This window comes from Chiloscyllium punctatum, chromosome 16 (assembly GCF_047496795.1).
Source record: "Chiloscyllium punctatum isolate Juve2018m chromosome 16, sChiPun1.3, whole genome shotgun sequence".
Lineage (NCBI taxonomy): Eukaryota > Metazoa > Chordata > Chondrichthyes > Orectolobiformes > Hemiscylliidae > Chiloscyllium > Chiloscyllium punctatum.
The window spans coordinates 25986326-26004646 of NC_092754.1; the positions used below are offsets into that span (position 1 = coordinate 25986326).

Here is an 18321-nt window from a genome sequence, read left to right on the forward strand (position 1 = left end):
GAGCCAGTTCTGTATCCAAATGGCTAGCTCGCCTTGTATTCCATGAGATCTAACCTTGCTAATCAGTCTCCCATGGGGAAGCTTGTCGAACGCCTTACTGAAGTCTATATAGATCACATCTACCGTTCTGCCCTCATCAATCTTCTTTGTTACTTTTTCAAAAGACCCAATCAAGTTTGTGTGACATGATTTCCCATGCACAAAGTCATGTTGACTATCCTTAATCAGTCCTTGCCTTTCCAAATACATGTACATCCTGTCCCTCAGGATTCCCTCCAACAACTAGTCACGATATAAATCCTGACGTGATAGGGAGGGTTAACTTAAAACAATCACCATCACCAAGAAAAAAAGCCTAGTAAAACTATTGGCGTAAAATGTACTGTATCCTAGAGTCTTAAAAATAAGTTGCAGCACTGATAATAGATGTATTGGTTATATTCTTTTAAAATTCCTGAGATTCTGGAAAGGTCAGTGCAGGTTAGAAACTGGCAATGTGACACGTTTATTCAAGGAAGGAGGATGACAGAAAGCAGGAAACTATGCTAACATCTATGACAGGAAAGATGCTCTAGAACTTTATTAAATAATTTATAGCCAATACTAGAAAATCACAATGTGACCAAATTTTAGAGGACACTTTAAGAACTAGTGGTGTCCTTTTGAGACAGTCATGAGATTTCTTATCACAAAAGGTCACCAGAATGTGAACTTCTCTTCCTCCGAAGATGATGAAAACTGTAACTTTCAATTTTTTTCAAGGGTGAGTTAGACATACGTTTGATAGAATAGGGTATCATTTGTTTTGGAGTGCAGAAAATAACCAAATCATTGGTTGGTGGAGCAGGCTTGAATGTCTAAACAATCTACGTCTGCTCCCAAGTCAGATGTTCCTACGTACACATCACGAATGCAGCAACCTGTGTACACTAAAGCACTAAGATTTAGAATGAGCTGTCTGGTGTGCTATCAAACTATACCAAGAGTTTCATATCCACTCCAAAGCTCAGCTTCAGTAAGCAGTACTGTCACAGGTTTGGTTGCTGACCTTGGTTAGACAGTAGCTGGTGTTACGATTGGTGTTAATGATAATTGATTACAAAGGAGTTAAGATCAGTTGTGGATTTGGCTCCTGACCAATATATGGTCACCTCTGGTGGAAAGTGTGTGAACAGGATCAGACTTTACTTTGATATATTGTTGTGGTTAGATAGTCTGTTCAAGCTCACATAAAGAATACTGAACCACCATGAGGTATTGCAAGGCTGCCTGTCTCCCAGGAACTCAACCTAGGTAGACTCAACACTTCTTGAAGAGAGAGAAAAAGTTGAAAAGTTGGCAAAATGCCCAGATGAAAACACAGATTTCTCACATTGAAAGGCAAATCAAACCAGCTAAAACTAGGTAATTCTTATTTGCTGTTCCTTATTCAAGTTAAATATCGGTGAATATTAATTATTCAGTCCAATGCTCAAGATGCTTGTTATTGATTTGATTGGTCATGGCCAATTTGTGTTGCATGAGCTGCAAAGTGCATACTTTTTCTAGAAGCTGAACCTGTTTATGGCAGTCTGTTATCTGTGTGTACAGGAGGAGCACTTTTGTTTAATGGAGCCAGGTAGTGTAGTCATTTCAATTTCCATTTTCACTTCTGGGATGTGTGTTGAAATCCACCTGAATTTAGCAGGGCAAAGCTGTTCATCTTTCCACAGTATTGAAATGTTTGGGTGTAATCATTTTCGGTATGGCTTTTCTAATAAAAGCTTTTGTTTCAAGGTCTGGAAAGTAAAATATGAAGCTTTAAATGATTTCTTATGTCATCCAAATTTAAGGTCATCTGAGCAACTGTTTGGTAAGGAATAGGTGGGATTGCAAAATATCTATCATTAATACATAGAGTTTGAGCTAAAGGGAGAGGCAGAACTGGCAGGGGCTGTTTTTCCTGGAATGTTGGAGGCTGAGGGGTGACCTTATAGAGGTTATAAAGTCATGAGGGGCATGGATAGGGTAAATAGACAAGGTCTTTTTTCCAGGGCGGAGGAGTCCAGAACTAGAGAGCATATGTTTAGGGTGAGGGGGGAAAGATTTAAAAGGGACCTAAGGTGCAATCTTTTCACGCAGAGGGTGGTGCATGTATGGAATGAGCTGCCAGAGGAAGTGATGGAGGCTGGGATAATTACAACATTTAAGAGGTACCTGAATAGATATATGAATAGGAAGGGTTTAGACAGATATGGGCCAAGTGCTGGCAACTGGGATGAGAGTAATTTAGGATAACTGGTTGGCGTGGATGTGTTGGACCCAAGGGTCTGTTTCTGTGCTGTACATCTCTATGACTCTGCTGATTGGACCCTATATGGAATCAATTTGCCCAGTTTTGTGAGTTCCAAGCTGTGAATCTTTTTCTTTCAGTGCTGGCCCAAGGATTTTGCAACAATCACCCCTACCACACCACACTCCACCCTCCACTCACATACGCAAACGTGTGCACACAGTCAACAAAGAGAAAAAATTGAAGTCTGGAATTAAATTTTATCTTTATTTACTTGGCATTCACTTCCATCTAATTTGGCACCCCTGATGGCTTAGGTGCTGCTCAATTCATTTATATGGTTGGGATAGCCCTGGCAGAAACTATCAGAATTCAAAATGAACTTGGGCATAAGAATGAAGGAAAATTAGTTGAGGAGAAAATGTGGTTTGAACTATTTGCTTGCATGAAGGGTAATCACTGACATGAACTGCTTAGAGTTAATGGCCTGTTTCCATACTGTATTTCTAGTTACAGTCCAGTTCCCTGTGGGTATTATTTCATGTTAATTAGCATTAACTAGATTTTTGACTGGTTAGAGTAGAATGAGGACTGTGGAATTCATGTGTGAAAGGCCATTCCTGAAATTAGTGCATACTTTTGGGACTGCATGAGTTGAGCATCATTTTGTAAATAACTAATACTGTTATTGAAAGAAAGTTTGATGGGATGGTATCCCAGCTGATACTAATCCTGAAAATGTTCCACTCCCCACCACAGAAGTTCCTCACCTTGGTGAGCACCAATGTTTTTAACATTTGTTCACATAAATATTATGTTTAAAAATTCCTTTATGCACATTTTTGCCAGTTTTTGTCTTGTCGGCTTATGACAGCAATGTTCCACATTGAAAGTAGAGACTTTATCATGGTGCTGTCTACCATCTTGGTGACTGTTCAGTCATCCTGTGGATATACAGCCACATACAGCACAAGCTAGAGGAGAAACAACATTTAGTTAGGTAGATGTTCAGCTAAGGACAAATTGCCCAGGATTAATCCTACATGACCTAACTGTAATGCTGTTAAAAAGGCTCGATAATTTATAAATGCATTGCCAACAGCAACTCATCCTGTCTCAACACATCCCCTCTAAATCATCAATAGCCAATCTTAACCCACTCACTGAAAATCTAGGGTGTAGGGTGTTAATGTCGGGTGTTAAAATGAATACTCTGAGGTGGCCAGAGAGGAGATCAAACTGTCACCAGTGGCTGGTATTAATCTGGACAATTGGGTTTGGGATAAGCCTTTACAGATCTAGTGAGTGTGAGGGATAAGCAAGTCATTTATGTCCCAGAGTAAAAAAAGACTTGATATTCTATGGTACTTTTCACCACCACCAGTTGGTTCAAAGCACTTTGCAACCAATGTGTACTTTTAAAGTGTAATCACTTTTGTACTGGAGGAAATATGGCTACCAGTTTGCACACAGCAAATCTCTGTTCAGTGATGACCATAAAATCTGTTTGTGTGTATCACGTACTGATTGAGGGTTAACTGTTGGCTAATTTCCCGGTTCTTTCAAGTAGCACCATGGGATCCTTTTCTCCAACCAAGCTGGTAGAATCATGGCTACTTGATAGATTAATTTTGTTTCTTTCTCTGCAGATGCTGCCACACATGCTGAGTGTCTCCAGCACTTTCTGTTTTATTTTGGGTAGATGGGGCTTTAGCTTAGCATCTCATCTGAAAGATTATGTCTCCAAACTTGCAGCATTTCCTTCATATTGCATGAACTTCTGTGGTCAAGCCCTGGAGTGTGTCTTGAACCTGGAGCCTTGTGATTCAGAAGCAACTGAGTTTTGGTTGACATTTGCGGAAACATGTTGCAGTGTCTTACCACGTTGTACTCCAAAATACATAATTAAATGTTTGCTTGTCCATTTTCTTGCTGTGTGGTTTGTTGGTGCGTCCTTTGTGGTGTAGGTTTTCAGAGAGTGGGTTAGATTGGCTATTGATCATTTAGAGGGGGTGTGTTGATACAGGATGAGTTGCTGTTGATTCCAGTACGTATACTTTAACACCTTCCTTTGACGTAATTTATTTTGTTAATTCAAAATATTAATTGATGCAATCATCAATATTCACTTTATTCTTAATTTGAAAAGTAGCATTTTGAGACTTTAGAGGTGTCTATGTTTGCTGGTAGCATATACTGGTTTGCACTGGTCAGCACATTCAGAACCCCACCTGAGAGGACACTATGGGTCTGTATGGTTCAATCTCACACTGGGCATTACATTTCTGATCTTAGCTTGGTACAAGAGTATTTGTCAGATCTATTTATCAAACTTGAGACTACCTGATGTCATACACATTACTTATTAGCAAATCTGGTACATTTAGATAATGCAAGTCAAACAAAATAAAAATCGTAGCTTGTCTAGAGTTTTCTAACTAGCATGCTTTGTTCCACCTTTGTGTTGCAGGATACTACGACGCACGTGCAAGGGTCCTCATCTGTCACATCACCTGGCTCTTGCGAATTTCATTTGAAGAACTGGAGATCTTTGAGGAATCTTTGGTAAAAAGTCTGGAAGGATGTACAGAAACAGAGTCCAAGTAAGAAAAACATAGACATAGAAAACATTTCACAACTCTAGTGTGTTTTGTGCTTGGGAAATAACAGCCTGCATATTTAAACAAAGAAATACAAAGTGCTGAATCATCGTCTCTATTTTCAAACATCAATTATGATTCATGAATTTTGACTTATTTTCTTTGGGAGGAAAATGGGGTGAGATTGCAATCTTGCAAATGTTTATGAAATGAAATATATGAAGAGTGAAAGCAAAGAAGAAAAGCCATCACGATAAAATGTATTCCTACTGTGACCTTGAACATTATATCTGTCTGGATCATTGGGAACTGAGTTCAGTTTGTTTGGCTCCCAGCAGCTGCTGTGCACATATTGTTTGACAAGGTTTTTGAAGGTGATTGGGTGAAATGAGATCACAAAGAGAACAAAGAACGAAGAACAAAGAAAATTTACAGCCCAGAAACAGGCCCTTCAGCCCTCCAAGCCTGAGCTGATCCAAATCTACTGTCTAAACCTGTCGCCCAGTTCCTAAGCATCTGTATCCCTCTGCTGCCCATCTACTCATGCATCTGTCCAGATGCAACTTAAATGAATCTACCGTGCCTGCCTCTACCACCTCTGCTGGCAACGCATTCCAGGCACCTACCTCCCTCTGTGTAAAGTACTTGCCGTGTGGATCCCCCTTAAACTTTCCAACTCTCACCTTGAAAGTGTGACCTTTCGTTATTGAATCCTTCACCCTGGGAAAAAGCTTGTCTCTATCCAACATGCCTGTACCCTTCATGATTTTGTAAACCTCAATCAGGTCCTCCCTCAATCTCCTTTTTTCTAATAGAAACAAACCTAACCTACCCAACATCTCTTCATAGCTAGCACCTTCCATACCAAGCAACATCCTCGTTAACCTTCTCTGCACCCTTTCCAAAGCGTCCACATCCTTTAGGTAATGCAGCAACCAGAACTGTACACAGTATCCTAAATGCGGCCGAACCAATGTCTTGTACAATTATAACATGACTTGCCAGCTCTTATACTCAATACCCCATCCACTGAAGGCAAGCATACCATATGCCTTCTTGACCACTATCCACCTGTGCAGCAACCTTCAGGGTACAATGGACCTGCACTCCCAGATCTCTCTGCACATCAACTTTTCCCAAGGCTCTTCCATTCATTGTATAATTTGCTCTAGAATTAGTCTTGCCTAAATGCATCACCTCACATTTGTCTGAATTGAAATCCATCTGCCACTTTTCCGCCCAACTCTCCAGTCTATCTATATCCTCCTGTATTCTTTGACAGTCCCTTATGCTTTCTGCTACTCCACCAATCTTCGTGTCATCTGTAAACTTGCTGATCAGACCAACAGTGCCCTCTTTCAGATCACTTATGTATATCACAAACAATAGTGACCCCAACACTGACCCCTGTGGAACACTACTGGTCACCTTTCTCCATTTCGAGAAACAACCTTCAACTACTAATCTTTGTCTCCTCTTGCTCAACCAGTTCTTTATCCACCTAGCTAGAACACCCTGCACATCATGTGACTTCACTTTCTCTATTAGTCTACCACGGGGAACCTTATCAAACGCCTTACTAAAGTCCATGTATATGACATCAACAGCCCTTCCTTCATCTATCAACTTGGTCACTTCTTCAAAGACCTCTATTAATTGGTAAGGCATGATCTCCCTCACACAAAACCATGTTGCCTATCCCTGATAAGCCCATTTTTTTCTAAATATAAATAGATCCTATCCCTCAGTACCCTCTCCAGCAACTTTCCCACCACCACCGTCAGGCTCACTGGTCTACATTAACCTGGAATATCCCTACTACCCTTCTTGTACAGGGGGACAACATGAGCAAACTTCCAGTCCTCCAGCACCTCACCTGTATTTAACGATGCCACAAAGATATCTGTCAGGGCCCCAGACATTTCTACTCTCGCCTCCCTGAGTAACCTGGGATAGATCCCATCAAGTCCTGGGGATTTGTCCACCTTAATAACCTCTAGCCTACCCAACACATCTTCCTTACTTATGTCAACGTGATCCAGCCTAATCAAACTTCTGTCTCTAATCTCAACATTCATCACGTTCCTCTCCTCCGTGAACACTGATGTAAAGTAATCATTCAGAATCTCATCCATTCTCTCAGGTTCGATACACAGCCTTCCTTCATTATCCTTTAGTGGACCAATCCTTACTCTAGTTACTCGCTTGTTTCTTGTATAAGAATAAGATGCTTTGGGATTTTCCTTAATTCTGCTCGCTAAAGCTATTTCATGACCCCTTTTAGCCTACTTGATTCCTCATTTAAGACTTGTCCTACTCTTTCGATATTCCTCCAGGGCCCATTCTGTTCTTAGCTGCCTAGACCTTATGTACGCTCCCCTTTTCTTCTTGGCTAGTCGTACAATTTCTCCTGTCATCCTTGGTTCACGAATCTTGCTCTTCCTATCCTTTGCCTTCAACGGGACATGCCTATCCTGCACTATCTTTAACCTATCTTTGAAAGCTTCCCACATATCAAATGTGGACTTTCCTTCAAATAGCTGTGTCCAATCCACATTTCCGAGCTCCTGCCTAATTTTGATATCATTGGCCTTGGCCCAGTTTAGTACTCTTCCCTTAGGACCACTCTCATCTTTGTCTACGAGTATTCTAAAACTTACAGAATTGTGGTCACTGTTCCCAAAGAAATCCCCCACCGCAACTTCTACTACCTGTCCTGCTTGTTCCCCAGTACCAGGTCCAATATGGCCCCTTCCCTCATCGGATTATTGACATACTGCTCTAGAAAACTCTCCTGGATGCTTCTTGCACATTCTACCCCATCCAGACCTCTGACGCTAAGTGTATCCCTGTCATTGTTGAGAAAATTAAAATCTCCCATCACCACTACCCAATTGCTTCTACGTCTTTCCATCACCACTACCCTATTGCTTCTGCAAGTTTTAGAGAACAATGAGGCAATTACATGCTTTGTCCAATCAAGAGGTTGAATGATGATTAAATTACTCTGGTTTTTACAGATGTATTTTATAATTCTCACATGCATTCAGAAACTACATTGAAGTTTAGAAGTCACTAGATTGTGTCTGTAGTTTCTTGTTTTCTCCAACAGCTCCATTGATTTTTCAGTTTATCACTTAGCATAACATACACTAAATATTTATTTGAATGTATGTATTGTGTATACGTTACATATATTCCCATGATACTTTAAATCACACCCAAACAAATGGCTTCACTCAAAATTACAACATCAAAGATTTGAGAGTTGAAGAGGCCAGTTATATAGGATACATTTTACAACAGGCTTTTTAACCCAAATGATCTATACCAGTACTCGTGCTTCACATGAACCTCTTCCCATCTTACCTCGTTTCAATATATCTGCACATAAGTTAATGCATCTCTTATACTTGTCATTATCTGACTTCCTCTTAAGCATCTATGTATTTGCTTCAGCTGCATTATGTGGAAGCAGGTTCCACGTTCTCACCACTCTACAGGTAAATGTTTCTCCTGAATTCCTGTTTGATTTTTTTGGTGGTAATCTTATAATGATGGCCCTTTGTTTTGGACTATGCACAATTGGAAAGTGCGTCTCTGTGCCTGCACTGTCAAACCATTGCATCTCTGCAAAGCTCACCGTGAAGACATTAGTCACTCCTCAGTCCCTTTTCCATTGTTAAAGAATACAGCCACAGCCTATTTCTTATTTCTTAATAGGTTATAAGTCTTCTCAGCACTGGTGTAACCTCTTTAATCTATTTTGCACTTTCTTCGGTGTCTCTATATCCTTCTTATTATGTGAATACCATAACTGTGTGCAGTGTGATTTTGTAAGCTTTTCTGTGTGACAATTCAAAGTTCTGCCTAGTCCTATTAGGTGCTTCCACTGATCTTGACATTTGTATTGTTCTCCAAACTCCAAAAATGTTGGATGTCTCTAAGTTACACAATAGGATAATTTTCAGTTAAAGTTCATTGGCACTGAAACATGCTCAGGTCCAGTACTGTTAGATGCAGAGTAAAGTTCCTATTATGCAGGTTTACTGGTGCAACTTAGTTTGGATATAGATTACAGCTTGGCACGGTGACACGTTGGTTAGCACTGCTGCCTCACAGCACCAGAGACCCGGGTTCAATTCCCGCCTCAGGCAACTGTCTGCGTGGGTTTCCTCTGGGTGCTCCAGTTTCCTCCTACAGTCCAGAAATGTGCAGGTTAGGTGAATTGGCCATGCTAAGTTGCCGTAGTGTTAGAAGTAGGGGAATGGGTCTGGGTGGGTTGCTCTTCGGAGGGTCGGTGTGGGCTTGTTGGGCCGAAGGGCCTGTTTCCACACTAAGTAATCTAATCTAATATACTGTAGAAGAACATCCGTTGCGCATGAGTCAGAATTTTTCCTTTTATCACAGCAACCAACCCCATGTTTCTGGATGGTATGACAGTCGATCAGGTCTTTTTCAACAACTGCATGTATTCACTTGATATTTCCATTTGACAACAGTCTTTCATATTTATACATTGGAAATGGAATATTGTTTTTAACTCAAATTGCTCAAGTCAGCATAAATCCGCTCTGACTAGCTTCTGTCAATAGTTCAAAGATTGACCTCTAGCGAACAGTAACACACATTACACGTTCTTTTTAAAATTAGTATATGAAAGAGTGACAGAATTGGTAGGGCACAGAGGATGTGATTTGGTTCATCATTCCTAGGTCAGTTCTATTACATGGTACTAATCTCATGTGCTTTCCCTTATTGCTGCACACTATTTTTATCCAAAAAAAGTCACCTAATGCCCTCTTGAATACCTCAGTCGAACCTGCCCCCACTATATTTACAGGCATTGCATTCCATATCCTGACTACTCGCTGTGTGAAAACTCATATCACTCTTGCTTCATTGTCACATCATTTTGAATTGATGTCTTCTAATTCCTTTTCCAGTTACCAGCAGCAACAGCTTCTTCCCATCTATTCTGTCCAGCCTGTCATGAGGTTGAAAACCTCTATCAAATCTCCTCTCCATTTTCTTGTCTCCAAGGAGAGCATCAGTTTCCTCACTATGTCCTCATAATTGAAGTTCCTCATTCTTGGAATCGTTCTTGTAAATTGCTTCTGCATTCTCTCCAGTATATTTGCATCTTCCTATAATGTGGCACCCAAAGCAGTATACAGTACTGAAGTCAAACAAGTTAAACATCACTTTTTTGCTCTTGTACTCTATGCAGCTACTAATAAAACTAAGAACACTATCTGCTTTATATGTAGCTCATTCAATCTATTCTTCTACATTCAATGATCTGTGCACATATACGCCCATCTCCCTCTGCTCCTGAACCCCTTTCAAATTGTACCCACCATTTTATATTCTCTTTCAATGTCCTTCTGATCAAAGTGCATCAACTCACACTTCTCTGCTATGAACCTCATCTACCATCTGTCTGTCAATTTGTCAATGTCCTTTTGGAGTTCCACACTATTCTCACAATTTATAGTTCTTCCAAATTTGTGTCATCTGCAAACTCTGAAACTGTGCTTTACACACTAAGATCCAGATCATTAATATATATCAGGAAAAGCAAAAGTTGCAATACCAATCCAGTATTACACCAACAGACCTTCATTCAGCTGACCATTGCCCTCTATTTCCTGTCACTCAGCCAACTTTGTGTCTGTGTTGCTGCTGTCCCTTTGATATCTTGGCCTGTAGCTTTCCTCACAAGGTTGTTGTGTGGCAGTTTATCAAACACTTTCTGGGAATCTATATATACTAAAACAACAATTTTATGCACATCGACTCCTTCTATTATCTCTTCAAAAACCTCAGCAAGTTAGTTAAAATACAATTTCCCCTTTTGAAATCCATGCTAACTATGATTCAGAGAATAAATAACACAAGACTTTTTCACATATTTTTGCTTTTTGACCTGTATAAATTCTTCAATCACTGCACCACTTTAAGCTACATGCTATGGCAAGTAAAGGACATTTTCAATATATTTATAACAATAAGCAATGTCTGCATATTTTTCAAAGCTGAGTCAGATGGCTCTATCATGAGTATTTAATTCTTTTTTCAGTAACATGAAAATAGTTAGCTAGATCTTAGCTCAAGGTCACCAGTGTCTTTCTCAAACAGAATGCTGCATTCTGATTCTTTTAATTGCAAAACTTACTTTATTCATGAAAAGTTCTTTCATCTGCATTCACAGATACTAAAGCAGTTCTGTACTCTTTGCGTAGCAATAAAAACATAGAAATTTGACATTCCCTGCAGTTGCAAAAACTAAAGGCATTTCTTCTTCATGCAGGGGAAAGGCAATGAGAGGGTCTGATAATTGAACAGACCCTTGTTAAACTTTGGCAGAAAGATCTTAGATTTTTCCCCACTGTGCTTTGGTGGCAGCTGCCCCAAGCTTTTGTGCATCCCTCAGCATGTCGTCTTGGATATTGGAATGTACCAGTCTGCACTTAGTCAAGTCAACTGTTTACACTGGAAGACAAGCAATGGTTCACATATGCAGATGTAGAGTCAGCTGAGCTCTTTCCAAATGTCTCTCTTCTACATATTGTGAGTTTTTGCAGTCTCGACTCATTTCTCTGTGAATATGAATCTCAAGAACAAAACAATCAATAAATGGCAGTACAGAAAAAAACAAACATATTACGCAGTATCTGTGCTCTAGGATAGACTTATTGTGTTCATGGGCCTCTCAGTTCATCTGAGTTTCGTTTTTGCTTTGCATGTTATGAAGAAAGTGAGGACTTCAGATGTTGGAGATCAGAGTCAAAAGGTATGGCGCTGGAAAAGCACAGCAGGTCAGACAGCATCTGAGGAGCAGGAGAATTGACATTTCAGGCGTGTCCTGGTGAAGGGTTTATGCCTGAAATGTCAATTCTCCTGCTCCTCAGATGCTGCCTGACCTGCTGTGTTTTTCCAGGGCCACACTTTTTGACTTCTTTGCATGTTATTCCAATGTTAATTCAACTGTTTTTCTCTGATGCAGTACACTTAATTTTCTGAACATGTATCAAATTTTAAGTAAGTAAGTGATATGAAGGGCTTGATAAGGACATGATTTCTCCAGCTGGTAAGTTCATGCTCGAGAATCATAGAGGGCCTTGAAACAGCAAACATGCTGTTCTATCCGAAACAGAACCAAATTATCCAATTCAGTATACAAATATTGTGACATTCAGTGGATCACCTGCGTGGTTGTTTATTTACTAACACCTTTTGATACATTAGGTAACCTGCTAATCAAAAATACACAGCATTGTGCAGCAGTGGGCTGCAAGGGATTCAACTTGTGAATGAATTTGTGAAGATGTAATGCTTTATAATGCCTGTTTCATATATGATGTTAGCAACATAAAAATATATAAAGTGCTCCTTTTTTTTTAATCTCATTTATTTCTCAGAAACTACATTCTCTTACTGGGAAGGATATTCAATAAAATACGATCAAAAAATAACGTGACACTTTTATTTACGATTGTTTACTTATAGAAGTCAAAATGTTTTTACCCCAATGTAATTTTTTATACTGATGAAGAAATCAAGTTATAATGTACAGACTTGCTTTTTTATAAAAATCATTTCAATTGAGCTTCTCAAATGAACAGAGGATATAGGCACATGGTATGTATTTTTCACATGCTGAAAGAAGTTCAGCCTTCTTCACTGAAGCTCTTGCTCATTCACTTCCTCAGTGGCCATCCCATTGTGAACATAAGCCTAATAATTGATTTGTCCTTGGCCTCAGAGCTGTTTTTGAAAACTCAGTGCTGCTTAATTTTGAAAAATAAGCACAAGTGATCTGAATGAAATAATTATGGCCGTGAAAGAAACTGCCTAAACTGATTCAGGCCAATTGTTCAATGTCATGAAGGAATTAAGTCACAGGAATGAAATTTAAAAATGAGGATGTTTGAAGTAAAAAGGAATAAGAACAGGATAATATTCAGTTATGGAATAAATCACAAGGATAGGAGAGCTGATCCATGGAATCAAAGGACAGTTAATCATATTTGTGAAGGAACTGAGGGATGCATTGAGAAGATAAGTAAGTTTAATTTAAAGAAAAAAAGCTTGTTGCTCTTAATGGCATCAGTTTTTAAAAGACAGCTTAGATCTGAAGTAAACTGAATATGACTAGCAAAATCCTAAAATGTGATTTGTCTAGTAGCTTCTTATCAATGATGAGAACCAAAATGCATCAGGACTTGGAATATCTTTGAGATGAGGTGTCTACTAGTAATCCATTATAAACATGATTGTTTAGTAGGTGGAGAATAATGCTGATTCAATAATCTATCTGTAACCTCACATTATAAAAATGCCTGTAATTGAATTTGTACTGATGCCATTTTCCTTCTTAATTGCTGTTCAGTATGGATGGTGGTCACTGTAAGTATTATTTACAACACATATTTTAAATATTGAGAACTCCAAGTTTCTCTGCTTCACTAATTTACTTCCTACATTGCACCTAACCCATTTCCAACCTCAACATTTCCAGAGAACTTGAACTTTCCCGGAAAACAAAAGATCGTAAAAAGAAACTAAAGAGATATTTTCTCATTGGACTTGCTACAGTAGGAGGTGGGACAGTGATAGGTAAGTTATAACTGCCACCACCTTACGGTGTTGGGGATAGACTTAAGATAAAACTGGGTTTTTATTGGGGTATGAAGCTGCGATAAATGTATTAAAACAGAAATTAGTTGCAGTTCTATAATAGGTGGAGGTGTAATAGATGCATGACAACTCGTATTACATTCAAAATTGCAGAGCTTTGTCTGCAAATTGAATTAGACTTGCATTAATTAATCTGAAGGCTTCTGCAAGTTAATGATAAGTGTCAGTCTGTATAATTAAAGTTGCTATCTCCAATGGCATATCAGCGTTGGTTTCACAAGGATACATTTCAACTGGGTTGACACATAAAAGACATAAATACCTGGTATTTACTTTGAGAGCAGATGCAAATAGACATGACAAACTTTGAATGCTTAATCCTAAAACATTATACTCAAGAAGAGCAGAGGCTTCTTAAAATGATGCTGACATCTCTGAAAATTAGTGAAGTTGCCACAGTCCCAGAGGACGAGAGGAATGCTCTCTTGTTAGAGAGAGATGAGTGGTGGTGAGTTTAACCTGAAGGTCATCATGCCTCAGGCAAGGGGTGAAATTGAGAAGACAGGACCTTCATGATAACCTCAGAGTGTGCAAGAATTGAACCTGCAATGTTGGTGTCACTTTGCATCGCAAACCAGCCACCCAGCCAACTAACCCCCTAAATGTTATACAGGAGCAAACAGGACATTTAGTTTTTTTACTAATAGGTGTTAGGAGCAATGAATGGGCTATCACTTGAGTGGTTCAAGAATCTTCAGGGAAGAGTTGGAAGATCTATAACTGAGTAATTCATCACTTGCTTGGTAGGAACCCCACCCATTATGCATTTAACTTGAATTGCCACATGTAATTTTTTATGGAAATTAATTTTGTTAGAAATAAGAGTGACTGTTAAATTATCCTGAGGTAATTCACAGCAAATGCTATTCCCTTCCAAATATGCTCTCCACCCCACCACACTGGAACAAAATAACCAAAATGAGTGTGGTCAGAATTTGTCAACTAATGCAAACCAGTGACCAGCATCTAGAAATGCATATCTTTAACATTTAGTTCAATTTCTATGTGAATGTCAGCATCCTGATATGGTGCAATCAAACATGTAGTAGTCGAATTATGCCTTTATTTTTATATCATCTGTGCATGTGTTAGTGAATCATCTTTGTTGTAATTAAAGTAGACGTTTATGTATGAGATTTGATGCTGCTACCCGTTCAGTCGTGATTCTTTTGTGATTCAATGAAAAATGCTACACCTTTGATCTCAGAAATGCAAATGAAATGAGCACTGTTCTTTGTGTGTGTTAACCTGTTAACACATGTTCGTTGTTCCCTGCAGGCCTCACGGGTGGCCTTGCTGCCCCCTTTGTGGCAGCAGGAGCCGCTGCCATTGTGGGGACGGCAGGAGCAGCTGCACTTGGTTCCACAGCAGGAATTGCCATAATGGCATCTTTATTTGGGGCAGCAGGCGCTGGACTGACAGGTAAGCATGTTTTAATTGTTTTTTGTGTTCATTCATTGTCGGCTATAACATGGCTGTGAAAGGACTGGCACAACTGTAATTTACTTTGCGATAAGATAGCATCCTAAAGTCCCATGTTAAGATTAAGCAAACCTGAGACCATTCAGCCCATCATATGTCTGTCATCTCTTTTGATGGAATAATCCAAAACTAATCCTATGGCCCTGTTTTCTCACTGTAGCTTTAAATCTTTCCCAAGGTGAGATTCACAATGTTAGTTTAAAAAAATAATTCTGTCCATTGAAGCTCTTCCCTCCAGTCTGCAAGCTCATATGTCAATTCCAATCCTTTTGGTACCCTAAAATGGAATAAATAGTAGAAGACCACCACTCCCGAAAACCAGCCCAAGAAAATCTGATATAATTTCAGGACAAAAGTGGAAGTTGCTCCCTGGTTCCCTAAGGCAGTCAGGCAAAACTCCATGTGACCATAGTTACTTATAACTCCTTCTGTTCCTAACTAACCTACAACTTACCTTTTATAACCATAACTGTCATCCTTTCTCAAAAATATGGTTTAGCATCCTCTTTGAAGGTTTGAGGGAATCAATATGAATCATATACATTACTAATCTGTTCCAGAAGCTGATGGCTCTCTTACAAAGAAATGCTTCCTACCCTCTTTGCCTGAGGTTCTAAATTTATATCCTCAAATTGTACGGACTGCGTACTTCTCAAATAACCTATCCAACTGGATGTAATCTGATATCTTGAACATTTTAAATACCTTAAACATATCCAATTTAATTCTGAATTGCTGTAAATAGGCCTGACTCCTGAAGTCTACACTGATTACTGCAAGCCTTATTTCTAGGTTTCATCCTCTGCACTGTTTCTCAACTCCCACTACATGGAGACTCAGAATATAGCACAATGCTCCTGTGTCTCTGGCTGAATAATTATTGTATAACCAGAACAACTTTACATTATCCCTAAAACCTTATCTGGCTCCTAGTGATCTTTTGAAACTGTTTTAAGCACCTTTTATTGGTTTATCAGTTATGTGTCGTGATCTTCATTTAGTTGAGCTATTTGTGTGATATGCCATGAACATACCTAGTGCTTCATGTGCCCTTTGAAGTATTGGTACATTAACTCACCAATTAAGACATCAGAGTAAATAGGGAGAAACCATTCCCACTCATTAAATGTGAAAATGTGTTGCTGGAAAAGTGCAGCAGGTCAGGCAGCATTCAAGGAACAGGAGAATCGACGTTTCGGGCATAAGCCCTTCTCCTGAAGAAGGGCTTATGCCCGAAACGTCAATGCTCTGTTCCTTGGATGCTGCCTGACCTGCTGCGCTTTTCCAGCAACACATTTTCAGCTCTGATCTCCAGCATCTGCAGTCCTCACTTTCTCCACTCATTAAAGGATCAAGAACAAGAAGACACAGATATAAAATAATTGGCAAAAGGAGCAAAGTCATGAGAGTAAGCTTTTCCATGCAATGACTAGTTAGAGTATAGATTTCACTGCCTGAGAATGTGTTGGGGCATGTTCAATTGATGGATTCAAAAAGGAATTAGATTGTTAATTGAAAAGGAAGAATGTACAGTGTTGTGGACAAAAGGCCAAAGGGCATTTTGAATTGCCCATTCAGTGAGCTGGTGCAGACACAATGGGCCAAATACTCTTTTTCTCTCAAATGTAGTAATCCTGTGAACAGCTGTACTATTATTTTCCTTAATACAGGTATTCAAATTATTTTAAGTCCTTATTCCTCAAATGCTATTCTCATATCAATTTTGAATTTAATATTTTGTTCTTGCTCCGACTTTTCTCATTCAATTTGAAATAACAATGTAAGTTTATCTTATCAATACTATTAATATTAATGACAAAGTTCCCCTTTATCGGACAACTTTGTATTCTTGATTTAAGCTTTAATGATCTTTCTTCAGCACTATTGCTTTTCTTTCCATTTGCTGCAATTCTGGTTGTAGTGCTACAAGGCTCTAAGTGATGTCTGTAAAGTGTCTGTGAAAATCAAGCTTTTTATGAAGACTTATACTGTTCTGACTGTACATCCCAGTTTTCCATTGGATTAGTAACTGTTTCACCACATTGTGTAGACATTGAAAGCGATACGGCTGTTGTTTCTCTCAGGCCTCTTTCTGAATCTCCTCACAGCTCAATCAAATGTATATGGAAATTGGGTTTTTTTTGCACAATACTTTATATCAATCAGTGAGTTTAAGAGCCAGCCCCTCAGGAAAATTTTTATCTAAGAAAACATTCTAATTCATTTTTAAACAGCATCCCTTTCGCTCATCGTTGTTCTTTCACAATGAGATTTTCATCTTAGTGCCAATTTCTCTTTTAAATATGGGCTGGTAATAATTAGGAACAGGAGCAAAGGCTACCCATACTACCACCTTGTTGGACCCATAAAGGAGCAATTTGTGGAGCTTTGATTCTATCAGTCCAAACAGTTAAATAATGTGAGAATCCATAGCATCATACTGCACATTAGCATGCCTTGTATATAGACTGGCAGCTTTCAAATTTGAGAGACAGGATCCAAAGCTGTTGGTGTTGCTTGGTTGAATTTAGTCATCCTAGTTCAGCCACAGATGGGGTACCATTTTGGAATGAGGAATGAGAGACAAGAAAGAAGAGAAAAATAAATGAGGGGTTAGAAATCAAAGTGCGCTGATCTCACTTTCTGCCTTGCTGAACAGAGGACAACTAGATGTAGAGGTGCCAGTGCTGGACTGGGATGGACAAAGTCAGAAGTCACGCAACACCAGGTTATAGTCCAACAGGTTTATTTGAAATCACAAGCTTTTGGAACACTGCTTCTTCATGACCAGCGATCCAAAAGCTTGTGATTTCAAATAAACCAGTTGGACTATAACCTGGTGTTGTGTGACTTCCGACAGAGAACAACATGGGCAGCAGTAACAAAGAGTGCTAATTTGGAGGAGCAATTTCAAAGGCATCCTTGAACATTTTAATTTCTGGGAATTTATTGTAATTTAAAATGTAATTAAATTAAATTAAATATGATCTTAAGTAAATTTAGCACTTAGTGTCTTATCCCAGACAAAAGTAGAAAAGAAAGCTGCTTCTGCCTTCCCTTATGTAAATATAAAATTGAAGAAAAGAGCTGCATCCTTATTAACAATGTTTATATTGTTAATAAGGATGCAGCTTGCACTTTTACATCTAAGTTTCATGTATTTCTAGATATTATTCAGTGCACAACAATCTCTCTCATCAAGTACATTCTATCATAAGATAATTTTTTTTATTTTTATAATTTTTGGGGGGAAAATATTCCATG

The 18321-nt window shown here is 39.0% G+C and overlaps 1 protein-coding gene across 1 annotated transcript in view; it reads left to right on the forward strand.

The window, feature by feature from the left end:
* The window catches only part of tmco4 (transmembrane and coiled-coil domains 4), a 112793-nt gene that overhangs the window by 20137 nt on the left and 74335 nt on the right, over positions 1–18321 (forward strand). Inside the window, exons 5-7 of the mRNA XM_072586514.1 lie at positions 4743–4875; positions 13397–13494; positions 14854–14997. Coding sequence (XP_072442615.1) covers positions 4743–4875; positions 13397–13494; positions 14854–14997 — 375 coding nt within the window. The remainder of the gene's footprint in view (positions 1–4742; positions 4876–13396; positions 13495–14853; positions 14998–18321) is intronic.